The following is a 21,843-nucleotide window of genomic DNA, read 5'->3' as shown; positions in this document are numbered from 1 at the left end:
TTCTTACTAAATACTTGTTGGTTCTATGCAAGATGGGTACTTGAATAAGACTAGAAAGACACACCAACTGCAACCCTTATCTAGGTTAGAGAAATCTCTTGGTGAAGGGAAAAGACAGTATTAAGAAATTTAAAAAAAAGAAAAATCATGCTGTGTCTGAATGGCGTTTTACGTGTCTAACCGGTAATTTAATTTAATTTGACAGACAACTTACGTGATTCAAATTTTTTAAAATAATGATTGATAACCCACTCCCTAAATTTTATAATCATAAAATAATTGTCACATTTTAAGAGTAGAGAACTAATATAAAAATGATTTCATTATACTTTAATAATTACAATGTTAGATGTTTGGAATTTCCTAAGAGATTTTACAAGATAGAAACAGGAGCTAATTGAGAAGCACTGAATACACATTCTTAGACAAAACCATTCTCTCTCATTAAGTGCAAGGATATTGATGGGATCCAAATGTACCAGGCAACCATGCCATTCTCTCAGCAAAGATATCCCGGAACTGGGGTCAAACACAGAACCGGTTCAGATAATATTAGTGTGCCCCTTTGAAGTGTCCCCAGGAAAAAGACTTTTGTGAATGTGCAGTAGAATAATTTCATTTTTCCCAAATGCAAAAAAAAATTGCTATGAGAAAAAAATGGGGAGATATTTCACTCCTCCAAACCCTAAAAAAGTAGTTGTTTTGATTCTTTGTTCTGCAACATATGTCGCTCAGCCCAGAAGAGATCTTCACGTGCCAAATAGAAGTTCAAGAATTCAGTCAAAAGTTAGTCTCAGACACATTTACTGTCAAACTTAGTCTGAAAAAAAATATTCTTACTCACCTGCCAGAATATGCTGTCTATCGTGTTCCCAAGAAAACCATCACGACCTTCTGAAGACACCAGTTTGGGGCCAAGAATGGTCATGAATTCATCAAAATCCACCTGGCCATCCCCTGCAAGGAGAAGATGTAAATATGAGTTGCAAACAAGCTGAACTTGACCTACCATACCTGATGCAATAAACACCTCTATGCTTTTCTTCTTGGCATGACCTCAATCAATGAAGAAGAGCTGGTAACATTACTTAAAACTGTTCAATGTTCTTCAATGACTGAAAGTACCACAAGAAACTGGCAATTATTAGTACATCCAAAACCACATATTCCTAAACATTTGACAGTATTTCTAGCTAAATGTCCAACCATCACTTCCCACTTAACATGGCTATACCTCACCCCTGCTTCTCCTTTTACTCCGAATTGCCCAGTTGTACATGATGGAAGTGGCAGCTTCACCCCACCTCTTCCACCATCCTTGTTACCCACATATACATGTAGTCATCAAGCCTTCTTGATTTCACCTCTTAAGTATCTGTGGTTGCTGTATCTTCCTCATTACTCAATGGCTAGTTCTCTTTTCAATGATGAAGGTGAGAAAATCCTTCTAAGAATTAATGTTCCTAGCTACGATTCTGTTATGAGTAGCATGGCTTTTACACTCTAACCTTCGCAGTCTCTTCTATGCAGTTCTGAGTTTAATTCCCCAAGACCAAATCTCCTCATGCTTTCTATATTTGAACAGCACTTTTTTTTTGTTTGTTTTTGAGAGGGTGTCTTGCTCTGTTGCCCAGGCTGGAGTGCAATGGCGTGATCTCGGCTCACTGCTACCTCTGCCTCCTGGGTTCAAGTGATTCTCATGCCTCAGCCTCCAGAGTAGCTGGGATTACAGGAGCAAGCCACCAAGCCTGGCTAATTTTTGTATTTTTAGTAGAGACAGGGTTTCACCATGTTACCCAGGTTGGCCTCAAACTCCTGACCTCAAGTGATCCGCCTGCCTTGGCCTCCCAAAGTGCTGGGATTACAGGAGTGAGCCACCATGCCCGGCCTGAACAGCACCTTTGACTGAAAATAGGGATACCACCTCAGCATAGCGTTCAAGCCTATCTCTTTTGCATCAATTTGTCCCCAACCTTTGCATAAAATACAAGCTCCTTTACACCTCTGCGTGCATGTGTATGCCTATCCCTCTGTCCGGGATGCCTTCCCTCACTTGTCTATCTGGTGAATTCTCTTTCTCTAAGACGGAGCTGAAATGTCATGTTCTCTTTTTGTTTTGTTCCTGATCTCATTAGGCAGAACTGGTCGAACCTTTTTTCTCTCTCTCCTACTAACTCCATGTGTACCTACTGTAGAATTTAAAACCATGTATCCTGGCCAGGCACGGTGGCTCATGCCTGTAATCCCAGCACTTTGGAAGGCCGAGGGGGGTGGGTCACCTGACGTCAGGAGTTCGAGACCAGCCTGACCAACATGGTGAAACCATGTCTCTACTAAAAGTACAAAATTAGCTGGGTGTGGTGGTCCATGCCTGTAATCCCAGCTACTTGGGAGGCTGAGGCAGGAGAATCACTTGCATCTGGGAGGCGGAGGTTGCAGTGAGCCAAGATCGCACCGCTGCACTCCAGCCTGGGCAATAAGAGCAAGACTCCATCTAAAAAAATAATAATAATAAAACAATAAAATAAAATAAAACCTTATATCCCAGTCACTGATTTGCATGCCTATCTCACAAGCAAAAGATTGTGAGTTCTGCAAGGTCAAGGACTTGGTCTGAAACATCTTTGTATATTGAACACCAAAGCAGGCGTTCAGTATGTACTTGTACAATGAATGAATGATGTCTCTTGCTCGTTCTTTCTTTGTTCAATTCAGCATCTGTTGGATCTTTCATGCTAGAGCTGACAGTAACCAGAAGGTGGACTTGAGCCAACTCAACAGACAAAAGCGAACCTTCAAGGCATTGTTGGATCCTCCAGGAGTCATCAGTGTAGCATTCTGCACCCTCTGAACTGCTCAAAAGGGCAACTCCATCAAAAGTTCACCACATCCCTATCTTGGCTGCAGCCAGCGCAGACAGCCAGGTGTCTGCACACAAGAGTTTGTCCAAATGCCCACACATAAATCAATGCCCTCTCAGAGTGCATTCACCTTCAAAGAATATTCATTCAAAACCTATTTCACAATGCCAAGCAGATGTGAGCATCAAGATGCCAATAATTCAGAACAGATTGTCTGTCCAGGGACAGATCCCAGCAGAGGTAAAACTTCCTAAAGGATTAGGGAGGCGTGGCAAGTCAATGGGAAAGGGAGGATTTAACCACCAAATGAAGAGGGGCACTCAGTGGCCTCTGGAGAAGAAATTGATTTATCTTATCATCCAACAAGATAAATCTAAAATTTCACTCTTGCTGGTAATCATAAGAAAGCTAATTCAAGCAACGAGTTACCACCTTGCCTTCAAAATTATCAAATACTTCCAAAAGCACACTAGTCGATGCTGCCAGAAATACAGAGAGATCACCTCTATAATGCATTCCTGGTGTACTTGTCCCAGATATAGACAGGAAGTACCAATCAAGATCCTGTAAAGTGCTGTTTCCTTTGGATCTAACAATGCACTTAACAAAATAGAGGGGGGTTGGGTGAGGTGGCTCACATCTGTAATCCCAACACTTTGGGAGGCCGAGGCAGGTGGATCACCTGAGGTCAGGAGTTCGAGACCAGTCTGGCCAACATAGTGAAACCCCATCTCTACAAAAAATACAAAAATTAGCTGGGTCTGGTGGCAGGTGCCTGTAATCCCAGCGATTCGGGAGGCTGAGGCAGGAGAATCGCTGAACCCAGGAGGCAGAGGTTGCAGTGAGCCAAGGTAAGACCACTGCACTCCGCCTGGGCGACAGAGCAAGACTCTGTCTGGGGAAAAAAAAATAGAGAGGGGGTCTTGCTATGTTGCCCAGGCTGGTCTTGATCTCCTGGGGTCAAGTGATCCTCCTTCCTCAGCCTCCCAAAGTGCTGGGATTACAGGCATGAGCCACCATACCTGACCTTAATAACTTCATTTTTAAAGAAAAAACAAAACAACATTTATCTTGAATATAGAACAAGATATTTGCCTACAGATAGATACTCAACTGGTATTTGTAAAAGTGAAAAGTAGAAAGCTAGAGGGAAAGGAGAATGGCCCAGTCTACCTAGAATTTGACACCTCTGAAAGCTAACTCCATGTGGCTCCACGTCTTGGATAGACATGCTTGTTACATTTGTGCAGTAACTCTCTGCTCACCCCAAATCACCTCCACTGGTCACAGGTGGGGCTGGATGGCCAAACAGTCTTGAACTAAACTATGCATTCTCAAGAGAGACAGTATCACCCACAATGGGGTGAAAATGGCTTCTTAGGGAACAAAATAACATTAGCCAATGTTAGATATTACAATCGCTTGCGGCTCTTCTAGGGCTACAGTACATAATACACAGTGTATCTGTACAAAATTTCAAGAGGGTGGGACTACTAGAAAAATGCATATCTGAAAAGGCTCTTGGGAGGTGCTTATTTAAAAAAAGAAGAGGAAGGTTAAGAAGCACTGGACTAGCAGACGCCCCAAGTACTGTGGTTCTTTTTCCTAGGTACTCCCTCTGGAATGTCGGTCTATCAGCAGTGGGCATCATCTCACTATCTGCACCCACAGTGAGGTCTAACTGTTCATAGAGGCTTAGAAGCTCAAGGACATGAATCTATTTTTGCAAAGACGTCATGAGGGCCGGGTGCGGTGGCTCATGCCTGTAATCCTAGCACTTTGGGAGGCCGAGGAGGGTGGATCACTTAAGGCCAGGAGTTTGAGACCAGCTTGGGCAACATGGTGAAACCCCATCTCTACTAAAAATACAAAAATTAGCCAGGTGTGGTGGTGGGCACCTGTAGTCCCAGCTATGTGGGACACAGAGGCAGGAAAATCACTTGAGCCTGGGAGGCGGAGGTTGCAGTGAGCTAAGATGGCACCACTGCACTCCAGCCTGGGTTGACAGAGTGAGTCCCTGTCTCAAAACAAACAAACACACACACACACACACACACACACAAAAACACATGAGACCTGATCTAAGATATGCCCACCAGGCTGGGCCACTTAAGCTCCTGACCGTGATATAATGGGCACCATTCTCTCCCACTTGGGAACCTCATAGTTTACGAGATGTGGCAAAACCCATGCTTGCCAGCACCAGGAGAACGAGGCTGTCTTTGAACAGTGCACCTTCAAGGTAGCAAGAGGAGCAAGACCACCCACCTCTCCGAAACCTCGACTCAGGGTGCAGGGAGTGCAGCAGTTTGGAACTGGTGCATTTCACAGGTCCACATGGAGCTCTGGGCCAAATCATCACAGTACCAGGCAGTGCTCACAGATGGTGCACTTGGCTGGGAACTACAGACCAAAAGCTGACAAGCAGAAACGATGCTTCTGAAACATATCTTGGTCCTGGCAAAGGGAGCAGCTCATTTGCTATTCCAAATTGTTGGCCAGAGAAGAAGCGATGGAGAAGGGCACTCAGGATCCTATGGGCAGGGCCAACTATGGCGTGGAGTACACGTGACTTGGCAGAAGAGGTACAGATCATGGAAATATTTGCTTTTAGTCATTTAGGAGAGGACATTTGGAATTCCAGATTGGCCAATATGTGTTTTTCGCTTGTGATACTGTGATTTATAATAAGAAATGCATATTGGCCAGGCGCAGTGGCTCATGCCTGTAATCCCAACACTTTGGGAGGCCGAGATGGGTGGGTCACTTGAGGTCAGGAGTTTGAGACCAGCCTGGCCAACATGGTGAAACCCCATGTCTACCAAAAATACAAAAATTAGCTGGGTGTGGTGGTGCACACCTGTAATCCCAGCTACTTGGTAGGCTGAGGCAGGAGAATCGCTTAAGTCTGGGAGGTGGAGGTTGCAGTGAGCTGAGATCATGCCACTGGCCTCCAGCCTGGGTGAAAGAGCAAGACTCCGTCTCAAATATATACATACAGACAGACAGACAGATATAGATATAGAAATCTTTGTCTCTGTTTCCTGGTACACAGCTCATAAAACACTGATAATTCCCTAAGTAATAGAGGTGCAAAGAGCATCTTTTGTTCTAATATTTGGTCTTTTTTTTTTTTCTTTTTGAGACAGAGTCTCACTCTGTTGCCCAGGCTGGAGTGCAGTGGCATGATCTCAGCTCACTGCAAGCTCTGCCTCCCGGGTTCACGCCATTCTCCTGCCTCAGCCTCCTGAGTAGCCCACCATCACGCCCAGCTAACTGTTTGTATTTTTGGTAGAGACGGGGTTTCACTGTATTAGCCAGTGAAGATTAGTCAATCTTCTGACCTCGTGATCCGCCCGCCTCAGCCTCCCAAAGTGCTGGGATTACAGGTGTGAGCCACCGCGCCTGGCCAATATTTGATCTTTGACCCCAGTTCCTGGCCAGAACTCCTAAATCCTTTGGAATTTCCTGGGTGATAGGAATGTCTTTTGTTCTAATGAAGCACTTCTTGGTGGGCTTCCAGTGGGAGATGATCACCAGAAACACCAAACCATGATTAGAACCTTGGAAATTTCAGCGCCATCTCCCCAACCTCCAGAGAGGAAAGAGGAGCTGAAGACTGGGTTCATAATCAATCATGCGCACATGATGAAATCTGCATAAAAATCCCTAATGTATGAGGTTCAGACAGTTTTCAGGTTGGTGAACACGTGGAGATGCTGGGAGGATGGAGCTCTGAGAGAGGGCGTGGGAGCTGCGTGTACCACTCCCATTACCTTACGCCTCTCTGGCTTTCCCTGAGTTGTATTCTTTTCTAACAAATGGGTAATAATTAGTAAAGTGCTTTCCTGAGTTCTGTGAACTGCTCTAGTAAATGAATGAACCCAAGGAGGGAACCTCTGATTTATGGTCAGAAGCACAGGTGGCCACGTGGACTTTGAAATGGTGTCCTAAGTGGGAGCAATTTTGTGGGACTGAGCCCTTGACCTGAGGGACCTGATGCAAATGGCAATTGTCTAAACAGGTGCTCCTCAAATAATGCTAACTCCAGATAGATAGTGACAGATAGTAACGGAATTCAATTTAATTGTAGGACATCCAGTCCAGTGTTTGTAGATAATTGGGGAATTTCTTGGTGAGGGAGAAAAACCCACACTTTGGTATATTTGGTGTTGAACGTGAGAGTATTGGGAAAACAGTCTCCTTTTCTCATACACTCTCTTTGTTACTCAATGAGCAAAGGGGGATGTCTCCAGGCCCATGGTTGGAGGAATAATCAGGATAGGTCCCCCATATCTCTAGCTGTCTCCCAATATTTCTCAGCTCTGGTTCCTAAGTATGTAAGGACACAGCACATTTTCTGCAGATCTTCAGTAAATGAAGACTCTTCCCTCTAATCTACAATTCTATACCAACCCTACTGGTAACATCAACGTTCTATTCAGATTTAGACTACAGAAATGACCTCTTTACCAGATTTTAATTTAACAGACAAACAGGGCTGGGAATACCCCCCAAAAGTTATCAGCATTGTACCCAGAAGTCTGATCCCTATGCCCCCACACCCTCAACCTTAGAGGAATGGAGACAAATAGAATCTCAGAGGTAGGTTTTACACTAAGTCCCTAAAAACCACTCCCAAGCTGCCAGGCTGAAGCAAGGTCCAGGAAACCTGATAATCACAATAATATCTAACATTTACTAGGCACGCACAATGCGGCAGACATGGTTTTTTAAAATACCCACACGATTTTTTTTTTTTTTTCTTAGAGGCAGGGTCTTGCTCTGTCACCTAGGCTGGAGTGCAGTGGTGCCATCATAGCTCACTGCAGCCCCAAACTCTTGGGCTCAAGGGATCCTCCTGCCTCAGCTTCTGGAGTACCTGGAACTACAGAGGCATGCCATCACACTTGGCCAATCTTTTAAAATTTTTTCAGAGACGAGGTCTTGCTATGTTGCCCAGGCTGGCCTCAAGCAATCTACCTGCCACCACCTCCCAAAATGCTGGGACATATACTAATTCATTTACATCTTCCTGCTGCCCATTTGACAAATGAGAAAACTGAGGCTCAAAGAGGTTCAGTAGCTTGCAGAAGCTTACGCAGGTAGTAGAGCCGAGATTCCAGCCCCAGCAGTCTGCCTGTGCTTTTTGTGACCTTTCAAAAGGTCACTCACTGATATGGTCTGTCTGGATCACTGTCTCCTGATCCCAGCTTTTCTTACCAAGCGAGTGCTATGGCACCAGGTACACAGAGTCAAACTGAAATCTAAATGGCTCCCTGTGGTCTAGCTCTTGCATCTCAGGTCAGCCACCAGAGGCCATTCTTCATCATTTCAGAGAGTAATAATAAATAATAGGAACTACTTATTTAACACTTGCTATGTGCCAGGCACTGAGCTCAGGGCTTCACATGTATTCCCTTGTTGAATTCCATGCCAATACTATAAATAGGTTCTCCCCTTCCACATTTTATCAATGAGATAACTTAGAAAAAAAGAGGTTAAGAATAACTGTATCAAGGCCATGCAGCTACCATGAGGCAGAGTGGGGGCTCAGCTCAGAATCTTAATTGTTTTGTTTTCTGTTTTTCTAGAGACAGGATCTCACTCTGTCACCCAGAAGTGCAGTGGTGCAATCATAGCTCACTGCAGCTTTGAACTCCTGGGTTCGAGTGATCCTCCCACCTCAGCCTCACGAGTAGCTAGGACCACAGTTATGTACCACCACGCCTGGCTAATTTTTTTTTTTTTTTTTTTTTTTGAGACAGAAACTCACTCTGTCATCCAGGCTGAAGTGCAATGGCATGATCTTGGCTGATCGCAACCTCCGCCTTCCGGGTTCAAGTGATTCTCCTGCCTCAGCCTCCCAAGTAGCTGTGATTACAGGCACCCGCCACCATGCCCGGCTCATTTTTTGTATTTTTAGTAGAGACAGGGTTTCGCCATGTTGGCCAGGATGGTCTCAAACTCCTGACTTCAGGTGATCCGTCCGCCCTCCTCGGCCTCCCAAAGTGCTGGGATTACAGGCATGAGCCACCACACCTGGCTCTTTTTTTTTTTTTTTTTTTTGAGACAGAGTCTCACTCTGTCACCCAGGCTGGAGTGCAGTGGCACGATCTCAGCTCACTGCAAGCTCTGCCTCCCGGGTTCACGCCATTCTCCTGCCTCAGCCTCCCGAATAGCTGGGACTACAGGCGCCCACAACTGCGCCCAGCTAATTTTTTGTATTTTTAGCAGAGATGGGGTTTCACCGTGGTCTCGATCTCCTGACCTCGTGATCCGCCCGCCTTGGCCTCCCAAAGTGCTGGGATTACAGGCATGAGCCACCGCGCCCAGCTGCTCCTGGCTAATTTTTAAATTTTTTGTAGAGACAGGGTCTCACTATGTTGCCCAGGCTAGTCTTGAACTCCTGGCCTCATGTGATCCTCCCACCTCAGCTTCCCAAAGCACTGGGATTACAAGCGTGATCCACTGCACCCGACAAGAATCCTGGTATTAACCCCCATATTGTACTGCCTTCCCTTGATATCAGAGACCCCAGCTCTTGGTCCTGGCATAGGATCACAGGATCTCAAGCTCTTTTCAAAGTTTGAGAGTTATAGTATGTTTTCCTATCTGGGTGTTTAGGAAGGAAGTTAGTGGGAAATTGGGAGAGATGGCTATCAGGAGCTTTAATGCAAATGGCAATTGTCAAAACAGATGCTCCTCAAATCGCCTCTTTGTCTGCAGTCAGGATCTTAGTAATTCTCTATGGGTGCTCCATTCCCAGGGAGGGGATACAGGTCGTTCACATAGAACCCTGCACACGTCTGAAGTCTCTTCCACCAGAAAAGAATTGGTCTGATGAACAAAACCTGTTCAGGCCCTGCAGGGTCCCATCAAACTGCCATTACAGAATCACATGCCCCCAAAAGACAATGGTGACTCTCTTCCCAGATCTGCAACCTTTCATGGAATGCAGGAGGTCCTAAATGCAAAAGCTTTGATTAAATTCTTTTATCACTCTTGAATGAGCAAGTAGCTGCAGGAAGAAAGAATGTAATTCACTCAGACCAGGCCTCATTTTCCCTTCTCTAGCTTCCAAATATCATGATCCACTTAGCAAGAAGCACAGAAAGCTAACCTGCCAAGGACTGTGTCTCGTGGTTTCCCACTGCTATGTGAGTCAAAGTAATGAACTTGAACTAGGGCAGGAAGCTGCAGGAGTGCCAGGACTGTACAACATTCATTAAGACCAACCAGCCGAAATTCTCATAAGGAGGTAAAATAATCCTTTAAAAAATCACTGCAAAATAAAAGGGAGGAGAGGAATATACAGGAAAAGTGGGTGGGCTTCAAAGGGTAACAAGAAGACAAGAAAAAATGTCTATCTGAGACTCCATTCAAATTAGTTGATGAAATCTCCAAAGCATAAGGCGCAGCTTAGCTTCCAGGGGCTTGCAATCCATTACCCAAGGCAGAATGAAGGGAGTGCTATAATTGACCTAAAAGCATTGTGTTAAGGCAGGACAAAGTCAGGAACGCAGGGTCCAGACAGGTCATTTTCCATGATTTTGCAGTGAGCCTTTAAAAGAGGGAGGGATTCTAATGAATTGCAAAGGGAGATAAGCTGAGTGGCCTGAGCAATGGTGAGGATGCTAGGAAGGAGGGAAGGTGACCGACCACCCTTCATGCTGGATAGAGGATCCCCATAGGAAGAGAGCAGGACAAGCTGGGCCCAGAAGGTCAAGGCAGGCTGAGGGGCTCATCTTCGATGCAGAGTCAGTAGAACCTGCCCAGGCTTGGGTATGAGAGCGCCAGAACTTTGCTCACCAAAGATCAATCTGGGGACAGTATGAAGGTTGGACTTGGTGGGGTAGAGCTGACTGGGGAAAGGGTCTTAGTTAAGACAATAGGGAAGGCAGCCAGTGTGGAGGATGGGGATTGGAAAAGTCTGGATAAAAGAAAAGGGCATTTCAGATGGAACTAACGAGACATGGCAACTGACTGGAAGGGTAGGAGGCAAGAGTGATGCTGAGGTGTCTGGTTTGCGACACCAAAGGGACCATGAAACTAATTAGGAACAACAGGCCAGGTGCAGTGGCTCATGCCTGTAATCCCAGCACTTTGGGAGGCCGAGGTGGGCGTATCACGAGGTCAGGAGATTGAGACCATCCTGGCTAACACGGTGGAACCCCGTCTCTACTAAAAATACATAAAAATTAGCTGGGCATGGTGGCGGGTGCCTGTAGTCCCAGCTACTGGGGAGGCTGAGGCAGGAGAATGGCGTGAACCCAGGAGGCGGAGCTTGCAGTGAGCCGAGATTGTGCCACTGCACTCCAGCCTGGGTGACAGAGCAAGACTCTGTCTCAAAAAAAAAAAAAAAAAAAGAAACTAGGAACAACAAACAAGTCAGGAGGAGGACGTACTGGGGAAATGCTGGTTTCGAGGTGCAGGCAGGATGGTGTCAAGGAGTGCCTGACAGCTAAAAAATGTGGATTTAAAAGTCTCCAGGATGTGCCCGGGAATGGTGGCTCACCCCTGTAATCTCAACACTTTGGGAGGCCGATCAGACAGATCACTTGAGGCTAGGAGCTCGAGAGCAGCCTGGCCAAGATGGCAAACACCATCTACTAAAACACAAAAATTAGCCAGGCATGGTGGTGCTTGCCTGTAATTCCAGCTACTCAGGAGGCTGAGGCATGAGAATTGCTTGAACCTGGGAGGCGGAGATTGTGATGAGCTGTGATCATGCCAATGCACTTCAGCCTGGGCGACAGAATGACAGAGTGAGACTCTGTCTCAAAAAAAAAAAAAAAAAAAAAGTCTCCAGGATCTATGGGAAGATCCCTAAGATCTTCAAGATAGCTTCTCAAGTTGAAGAAGCAAGGTACAGAACTGTATTTTAGTATGCTACAATTTGGTTAAAAAAATGGGGAGGTCAAGGAGAATATATAGTCTGATTTCTCTGCATAAGTATTTATATAGAAATATCCAGACATGTACCCACTCCCCAAAAACTAATAATAGCAATTTATTCATTGGCACGTCTGGCAGGTGGGGCATAGGAATAGTAGAGCATGTTCTCATGACAGCTCCTTTTTTTTCTTTTAGTAAAATATACATAATATAAAATTTACCATCATAACCATTTTTAGGTGTGCAGGTCTAGTATTAAATGCATTCGTAATGTTGTGTAACCATTACCACCACCATCCATCCTCTGAAATCTTTTCTTCTTGCAAAACTGAAACCCCCACCCATGAAACCATAGCTCCTCATTCCCCCTACCCTCCAGCCCCTGATGACCACCATTCTACTTTCTCTCGGATTTTGACTACTCCAAGTATCTCATGCAAGTAGAATCATGTCCTTTTTGTGTCTGGCTTATTTCATGCATAAAGTCCTCAAGGTTCATCCATGTTGTAGCATATGCCAGCATTTCCTTCCTTTTTTAGACTAATAAGGAGGAACTTACTTCTGTCATTTTCCTATTTGTTTCCACATGCCTTAAGGCTTCTGGTCCCTCATTTTCTGCATTGCTGTCTTCTTTTGTGTGTAGTTGATCTTTTTGTAGTGAAATATTTAAATTCCTTTCTCATTTCCTTTTTGTGTATATTTTATATCTATTTTCTTTGTAGTTACCATGGGGATTACATTTAATATACTAAAGTTATACATTCTAATTTGGATTTATACCAGCTTAACTGCAATAACATACAAAAATACTACTCCTTTACATTTCCATTCCCACTCCTTTCAATTGTTGATGTCACAAAATTACCTCTTTATACATTACATGGCCAAAACCACAAACTAGTAATTTTTGAAAACGCATTAATGTCTTAAATTATGTAGAAAACAAAATGTAGAGTTACAAACCAATGTTACAATAATATTAGCTTTTATAATTGCCCACATAATTGCACCTTTATTGTGATCTTTATTGCTTCATACGGCTTCAAGTTACTGTCTAGTGTCCGTAAATTTCAGCCTGAAGGACTCTCCTTAGCCTCTGTTGCAGGGCAAGTCTAGTCATAACAAACTCCCTCAGATTTTTGTTTATCTAAAAATGTCTTAATTTCTCCCTCACCTTTGAAGGACAGTTTTGCTGGATATTCCATTCTTGATTGACAGGTATTTTTTTATTTTATCATTTTGAATATATCAGCCCACTGCCTTCTGGCATCCAAAGTTTCTGGTGAGAAACATGCTGACAATCTTATTGACAATCTCATATGTGATAAGACACCTCTCTCTTACGGCTACAAAGATTCTCTTTGTCTTTTGAAAGCTGATAATGTGTCTTGCTGTGGGTCTCTCTGAGTTCATCTTACCTGGATATTGTCAATCTCCTTGAATGTTTATTTTAATATTTTTCATCAAATTTAGGAAGTGTTCAACCATTCTTTCTTCAAATATTCCCTCTGCTCCCTCCTCTATCTTCTCTTCCTCTGGGACTCCCACAATAGGTCAATTGGTCCACTTGATGGACACGATTCCTTAGGTTTTGTTCACGTTCCTTCAATCTTTTTTCTTTCATTTCCCCAGTCTTGGTAATTTCCTTTGTCCTATCTTCAAGTTTACTGATTGTTCCTTCTGCCTGTTTGAACCCCTCTAGTGAATTTTTCATTTCCATTATTATACTTTTCGGCTTTAGAATTTCTCTTTTCATTTTAGGTTTTCTATCTCCTTACTGATATGAACTTACTTCAAAATTATTTTCTTGACTTTCTCAATGTCTTTCTTTATTCTTTGTGTATTAGATCTGCTATCAGGTCTTTTTCAGGAACAGCTTATTTTTTTTTCCTTTGAATGGGCCATTCTTTCTTGTTTCTTTTATGCTTTCTGATTTTTTTTGCTGAAAACTGGATATGTTAATGTAATAAGTGGTATCTCTGGAAATCAGATTCTCCCCTCTCCCAAGGATTTATTTTTTGTTATTATTTTTGTCATTTTTTATTTGTTTTCATTTACTTGTATTGTTTTAGTTTTTGTTTACTGTTTTGGTTGTTGCCCAGGCTGGAGTGCAGTGGTGTGATCACAGCTCACTGTAAACTCAAACTCCTGGCCTCAAGCCATCCTCCCAAAGTGCTAGGAGCTAGGACTATAGGTGTGAGCCACCCTGCCTAGCCTTAAATATCTTTTCATAATTTTTTTTTTTGAGACGCAGTCTTGCACTGTCACCCAGGCTGGAGTGCAATGGCGCAATCTCGGCTCACTGCAAGCCCCACCTCCTGGGTTCACACCATTATCCTGCCTCAGCCTCCCGAGTAGCTGGGACCACAGGTGCCTGCTACCACTGCAGCTAATTTTTTTGTATTTTTAGTAGAGATGGGGTTTCACTGTGTTAGCCAGGATGGTCTCGATCTCCTGACCTTGGGATCCACCCGCCTCGGCCTCCCAAAGTGCTGGGATTACAGGCATGAGCTACCGCACCCAGCCTCTTTTCATAATTTTTGATATTTGAACCATATCATTTATTACCTGTTTAAAAAATAAATAAAATGTAAAGACTAAACAATGAATTCAGTTGTTTGTATCCAGCCAGATGAACTCATCAAGGTTCAGAGGAAGGAAACACTGCAATCATCAGTGACCGGAACACAGATCCCTGATATTTCGAGGACAGGATGTTTTTATTTAACCTAGTTCTTGGAAACTGTGTGCAAGCTACTCCTGGAATGCATACACAGCTTCCTGAAACACTAGTACAGGGTTGTGGGTGGGGAATGGGGAGCTGCCTTTACCACTCAAGCCTGAATATCTTGTCTCTATGCCAATGATCAATCTGACTAAACTGAATGTCTTCTCAGGTCTTTTCTGTGCCTGTACATTTCCCTGGGCCTGTGTAGTCACTTTCTAGCGTTCCTTGTAGAGGCAATTGCTTTTGAATGTCCCACTCCTTAATGTCTGGCTCCCCACAGGGGGAAGATAAAAGTGGAGAAGTTGGGGAAGGCGAGATGGAGGGACAGGATACTGGACCTTAAAATCCCCTGAAAGCAACTTCAACCAGAGGGGAAGGGGCTTGCAATAGGGGGCCAGGTGCACCACCAATGGCTTCCAGCCTCTTTGTCTGCACCTCTGTAGTCAGAACCACTGATCAGTGGTCAGAACACAGGTCCCTGATATTTGGAGAACAGGATGTTTTTATTTAACCGAGTCTCGCAAATTGTGTGCAAGCTACTCCTGGAATGCATACTCAGCTTCCTGGAACACAAGTACAGTGTTGTAGGTGGGGAATGGGGAGCTGCCTTTACCCCACCCCCAAAGCTTCTCCTGGAATTTTCAAGTCTCCATGGACTCCACAGTTCCCATTCCATCAGCATGGCAAAAACTGCAATTACTTTTGCACCAACCTAGTATCTATTTTTTTTTTTCTTTTTTGAGATAGGGCCTTGTTCTGTCACCCAGGCTGGAGTGCAGTGGTGTGATCACAGCTCACTGTAACTTTGAACTCCTGACCTCAAGCCACCCTCCCACCTCAGTCTCCCAGAGTGCTAGTGTCAGAGGTGTTTGAACCAGAGCAACTCCATCTTGAATAGGAGCTGGGTAAAATAAGGCTGAAACCCTCTGTGCTGCATTTCCAGATGGTTAGGCATTCTAAGTCACAGGATGAAACAGGAGGTCGGCACAAGATACAGGTCATAAAGACCTTGCTGATAAAACAGATTGCAGTAAAGAAACCAGCCAAAGCCCACCAAAACCAAGATGGCAACGAGAGTGACCTCTGGTCCTCCTCACTGCTACACTCCCACCAGCGCCATGACAGTTTACAAATGCCATGGCAACATCAAGAAGTTACACTATAGGGTCTAAAAAGGGAAGGCATAAATAATCCACCCCTGGTTTAGCGTATCATCAAGAAATAACCATAAAAATGGGCAACCAGCAGCCCTCATGGCTGCTCTGCCTATGGAGTAGCCGTTCTTTTATTCCTTTACTTTCCTAATAAACTTGCTTTCACTTTACTCTATGGACTCACCCCACAATCTTTCTTATGTGAGATCCAAGAACCATCTCTTGGGGTCTGGATCAGGACCCCTTTCCTGTAGCACTATGAGCTAGAACTACAGGTGTGAGCCACCCTGCCTAGCCTTAAATATCTTTTCACAATTTTGGGTATTTGAACCATATGACTTTTTACCTGTTCAAAAAGTAAATAAAATTTAAAAATTAAACAGTGAATTCAGTTGTTCGTATCTAGCCAGATGAACTCATCAAGAGCAAATGAAGGAAAGGACCAAGGCAGGGAAGAGAAGAGGACTAAGCAAAGGGCTTGAGGAGCAGCTATGTAGGTGGCGTGTTGGATGAGCTAGACTCCACAGGATGCAAGCAGAAACACTTTGCTCTTTCTCACAACTCCCTGTTCAAGCTTCCCTGTCTCATATCTTTCCCTGGAGAGAGTACTGGGCTGGTCCCATTGCTTTGTTATAGACTCTTAAGGAATCAAAAGTCATCCAGTAACTTTTAGATAATAAAAGATTCCGTGCAGGCTACTAATCACATAACTACAGACTTCCCTCCTTTGAAAGAAAACACCTTCCCTCTTTTGACTTGGGTTTGACCCAGGCTAGTAAACCTAGAGTGGGTAAGAGGAATAGATCAGGGTCTCCCCCACCACCACCACTCTTATTGAGTCCACCTCCTTCCCCACTGTGCAGCTGTGGTTTCTAGCCACACCATAGTTGGATAGGCTTAGAAGGAGGAGTAAGGGAAAAGGGGGCCCAGGCCTCTCACCCTTTTGGCTACTGAAAATGTCCTCCCCAAACCTCTGGGCTTCTGAAGGTCTCTCCCTCCTCTGGGGCAACATTAGCACTCTAGGAGGTCCTGAAGACCCCCCCAAGCAGGCTCCTCCATTGCCCCATGTGTCATTGAGATGGCAGCTCTTCCAAAGCTAGCCCTCTCCTGCTCTGCTTGGTTACTAAACTCAACAGCAGCTCCAGCTCCAGCCCAGGCCTTTAAACTTTTTGCAGGTGGCTGAAACATAAGCTGCCTTTATGCTTTATACTGCAGCAATCACAAGTCAATCTCTACAGATGGCTCTTAGGAAACACCTTTAGCTCAAATTGAATGAGAAAACACCCCTTCCCCACCCTGAGAAGGTTAGGAAAAAATTCAACTATTTCCCAAGGAAATTCTTTTGCCTAATCCTTTAATGTCAACCTCTTAAAAAGTGTTATGAGGCTGGGCATGGGTGGTTCATGCTTGTAATCTCAGCACTTTCAGAGGCTGAGGCAGGAGGATCCCTTGAGCCCAGGAGTTTGAGACCTGCCTGGGCAACATAGTGAGAGCTCATCCCTACAAAAATTACAATAAAAAAAAAATAGCCAGCCGTGATGGTGTGTGCTTTTAGTCCCAGCTACTCAGAAGGCTGAGACAGGAAGATCGCTTGATCCTGGGAAGTCGTGGCTGTAGTGGGCTATGATCATGCCACTGCACCCCAGTATGGGCAACAGAGCAAGACCCTGTCTCAAAAAATAAATTAATTAAATACAGTTGAATTAAATTTAAAAAGTGTTATGGACTGAATTGGGTCCCATCAAAGTTGATAGGTTAATTCCCAATATGGTTGTATTTGGAGACAAGGCCTTTAAGGAAGAAATTAAGGTTAAATTGTCTCATAACTATGGAGCCCTAATCCATATGCACACATGCACAGAGAAAATGTCCAAGTGAGGGCACTGATAAAACATGGCCATGTGCAAACCAAGGAGAGAGGCCTCAGTAGAAACCAACCCAACCAGCATCTTGAGGTTGGGCTTCCAGCCTTCAGAACTGCAAAAAGTGGCCATGTGCAAGACAGGAAGAGAGGCTTCAGTAGAAACCAACCCAACCAGCATCTTGAGGTTGGGCTTTCAGCCTTCAGAACTACAAAAAAATAAACAAATTTCTGCTGATGAAGCCACCAGGTCTGTGGTATCTTGGTGTAGCAGCCCAAGCACACTGATCCATAGAGAAGAACAATGGGATAATGGCAGCAGAGCTGATGCCATCTTAGCTTGGGGGTGGTCTAGCATGTACTTCTAGGAGGAAAACTTGGCATCTACTGTATTATTCTTCAGCTTTACGGCCTAAAATTGAGGCAAAAGAGTGCCCTTTTGATATCCTGTTACACTCTACGTAAGAGGCAGGAGATGAAGGACAATGGGAACAAAATAGTCTGAGAAGAGAACCAAGAGGGAGGCATGTGCCTAAGAGATCAAGGGACACCTCCAATCAAGGGCAGGTGGTTTGTCTCTAGTAATGTTCAATGCCACAGAGGGCCAAGTAGGATGAAGACTGAGAAAGGGACACTGTGGGGCTGATAACTGGAGTGAGGGGATGGGGGTGTGATATATTTTGGCTGTGTCCCTGTCCCCACCCAAATTTTTCTTTTTTATTTTTGAGACAGCATCTGGCTCTGTTGCCCAGGCTAGAGTGCAGTGGTACGATCTCGGCTCACTGCACCCTCTGCCTCCTGGGTTCAAGCATTTCTCCTGCCTCAGCCTCCCAAGTAGCTGGGATAACAGGTGCACACCACCACGCTCGGCTAATTTTTGTATTTTTAGTAGAGACAGGGTTTCATCATGTTGGCCAGGCTGGTCTCAAACTCCTGACCTCAGGTGATCTGCCCACCTCAGCCTCCCAAAGTGCTGGGATTACAGGTGTGAGCCACCACACCTGGCGCAAATCTCATCTTGAATTGTAGCTCCCGTAATTCCCACATGTCATGGGAGGGACCCAGTGGGAGGTAACTGGATCATGGGGGTGGGTCTTTCTCGTGCTGTTCTCAAAACAGTGAATAAGTCTCATGAGATCTGATGATCCGATAAAGGGGAGTTCCCCTGCACATGGCCTCTCCTTCTTTGCCTGCCACCATGTAAGATGTGGCTTTGCTCCTCCTTGCCTTCTGCCATGATTGTGAGGCCTCCCCAGCCATGTGGAACTATAAGTCCATTAAAGCTATTTCCTTTATAAATTATCTAGTCTCGGGTATGTCTTTATTAGCAGCATGAGAACAAACTAATACAGAGTAGCAAGGTGGCAAAAACCATGTTCTTGTCCTGACAGCAGCACCAGAATTTTTATAAAAGGGACTAGGAGTAGCAACTTGGTTTGAAGGGGACTGAAGGCTTTCAGATGGGTTATGCATTGGAGAAGTTAAGGTTAAATTGTCCAATGTAACCCACCTAACCCACGTTAGGTGGGTGGGCCATGTGTTGGAGGAACCCCCAAGACCCATTACCATGTTCAATAATTTGGTACAAGTCCTCCCAAGACTGAGCATACAGTTGTATGTGTAGCTGTGATTTACCATGGAGAAAGAATACAACACACAATCTTCTGAAGGATCCAGAGTGTGGGGCAAAATCTAGAGGAAACCAGGCTCAAGATTTCAGAATCCTCTCCCAGTGGCATCCACAGGACATGCTTCACTCCCCTAACAACGAGTAGCGGCAATAGATGTGAAATGCTGCTCACCAGGAAAGTTCATTTGAGAATGAATGTCCAAGGTTTTCATTGGGGGCTGGTCATGCAGGCACTCTCTGCCTGGCATGTACTCAAATTCAAGACTCTCAAACAGGGGCAGGAGCAGTGGATCACATGTATAACCCCAGCACTTTGGGAGGCTGAGGCTGCAGGATTGCTTGAGGTCAACAGATTGAGACTGCAGTCAACTCTGATTATGTCACTGCACTCCAGCCTGGGCACCAGAGTGAGACTTTACCACTTAAAAATAAATAAATAAGACTCCCAAAAGGAAAAAGGGTGCTTAGCATAAACCATATTGTTTGAACAGTTTGGCCTTGATGAACCACTCTTAAAAGTTTTAGGAATGGTGGGACCCCTCCAAAACTCCAATTTTCCAGAAACCAGCTAAGGGCCAACCTTGCAAGTGTGCCATCCTAAGGATATCTTGCTAGGCCAACACTTCTGCACACACCCCCACTCTCACTCTCAGTTCCTGAGTCATTCAGCCAAGGCCACAAAAATTTATAGAAATAAACATTTCGACCTAGAGCAGGAATAGATGCATGGCTTCTCGTGGTTCAGAGGCCCTAATATAGATCTTGCAGCTGCTGGTGACACAAGGTAGGGTCCTTCCAGATCTGGGATGTTTAACTCTGTGCAGTGCAAGGTTGCTGCTGTTATTCTGAAAGAACTAGCACAGTCTCGTCATTCTCTTGCTTCTGTTCATGGAATTTTACATTCAGCAGGCTCTCCTAGTTCCTGAACTACCTTATCCTCACACAGCTGGTCAAAGTAAAACAAAGGTCTGGACAACCCAGAGAGGTTCATTGCCTTCAGCAGTCCAGAACCCCCAGGAAGCCCATTTCCCAGGGGAGCAGAACAACAAGCACAAAGTTTGTATATGTATTACATAATGCAGAACAATAAAAATAGAAAAAAATGCTTTTATGCACACTTTACATTAGAATGAAAAATATCAGTTAACCATAGCAGAGTAGGAAAATCAAGCCAGGCATGGTGGCTCATGCCTATAATCCCAATAAGTTGTGAGGCTGAGCTGGGAGGATTGCTTGAGGCCAGGAGTTTGAAACCAGCTTGGACAACATAGCCAGACCTCATCTTTACAAAAAATAAAAAAAACTTGGCCAGGCATGATGTCACTATGCTTTGGTCCCAGCCACTCTGGAGGTCGAGGCAGAAGGATCGCTTGAGCCCAGGAGTTTCAGGCTGCAGTTGTCCGGTCTAGACAACAGAGTGAGACCCTGTCTCTTAAATAAAAAAGAGGTAAAGGGGTTGTATTAGTTTGTTTTCATGCTGCTGATAAAGACACACATGAGACTGGGCAATTTACAAAAGAAAGAAGTTTAATTGGACTTACAGTTCCACATGGCTGGGGAGGCCTCACAATCATGGCAGAAGGCAAAGGAGGAGCAAGTTACATGGATGTTGGCAGGCAAAGGAGAGGGCTTGTGTAGAGGAACACCTCTTTTTAAAACCATCAGATCTTGTGAGACTTCTTCACTATTACAAGAACAGCATAGGAAAGTCCCCCCACCCCCACCATGATTCAATTACCTCCCACCGGGTCCCTCCCACAACACGCGGGAATTCAAGATGAGATTTGGGTGGGGACACAACCAAACCACATCGGGGTGAATATGAGAGTTGGGGTAGGCTGATGGCACTTCCTAGTGCTGCTATTGTCCCCTCTCTCTCCTCTCCTCCAAACAGCAGAACAGGAGGAGCAAATCAGATTGGGTTGGCTCCCAGGATGTGCTCAAAGTTTGTGCTCAGAGCTGAAGCCCATTTCTGGTCATGTTTCTCATCTATGTGGTAGGTTCATCCAGAGCTGGCCTCCTCAGAGTAGGCCAAGCCACCTCATCCCTGTCTTCTTTTCTGCATGGGGAGATGGGGGACGAGCAAGGCAGATATAAAGGGGGACTTTATTTCCCATTCCAACTTCTCCTATACACACACCTCTCTCAGGGATCCATATGGAAGAGAAATTATCCAGGCAAGACAGAAACAGGCCTCTCAATTGCATCAAACCTCGTCTTCTATCTACTCCGATGGTTGCAGGGTATTTTTTAACCTTCAGAGAATAATTTCCGTTTAAAACTTTTTTTTTTTTTTTTTTTGAGGCAGAGTGTTGCTCTGTCACCCAGGCTAGAATGCAGTGATACAATCATAGCTCACTGCAGGCTCAAACTCCTGGGTTCAAGCGAACCTCCTGCTTCAGGTTCCTGAGTAGCCAGGACTACAGGTGTGTGCCACCATGCCTGGCTAATTTTTTGTTTATTTAATTATTCGAAGAGATGGGGTCTCGCTATGTTTCCCAGGCGGATCTCCACCTCCTGGCCTCAAGCAATCCTCCCACCTCAGCCTCCCAAAGCAATGGGATTAGAGGCGTGAGCCACTGCACCCAGCTACAGCCTAAAACTTCTGATCTGAAATATGTTAGGCATTTTGAGAATATGGATGCAATGACTGCAGAATTAAGAGGACTTCAGGATTAAGAGGCACGGAGATACCAATTTCTGATGTGTTT

General features: G+C 44.8%; 1 protein-coding gene across 9 annotated transcripts in view; it reads right to left on the bottom strand.

Annotated features, from left to right (window-relative positions):
* Nucleotides 1–21,843, bottom strand: part of CALN1 (calneuron 1) — a 662,858-nt gene that overhangs the window by 236,632 nt on the left and 404,383 nt on the right. For all 9 annotated transcript variants that reach the window (XM_034952089.3, XM_008963371.5, XM_034952090.2 and 6 more), the window contains one exon: nucleotides 845–957. In XM_034952089.3, the coding sequence (XP_034807980.1) occupies nucleotides 845–957 (113 nt within the window). The remainder of the gene's footprint in view (nucleotides 1–844; nucleotides 958–21,843) is intronic.

The sequence above is a fragment of the Pan paniscus genome, chromosome 6 (assembly GCF_029289425.2).
Source record: "Pan paniscus chromosome 6, NHGRI_mPanPan1-v2.0_pri, whole genome shotgun sequence".
In the NCBI taxonomy this organism is placed as follows: Eukaryota; Metazoa; Chordata; class Mammalia; order Primates; family Hominidae; genus Pan; species Pan paniscus.
The sequence above is the reverse complement of the archived record's forward strand: the minus strand, read 5'-3'. Positions and strand labels throughout refer to the sequence as shown.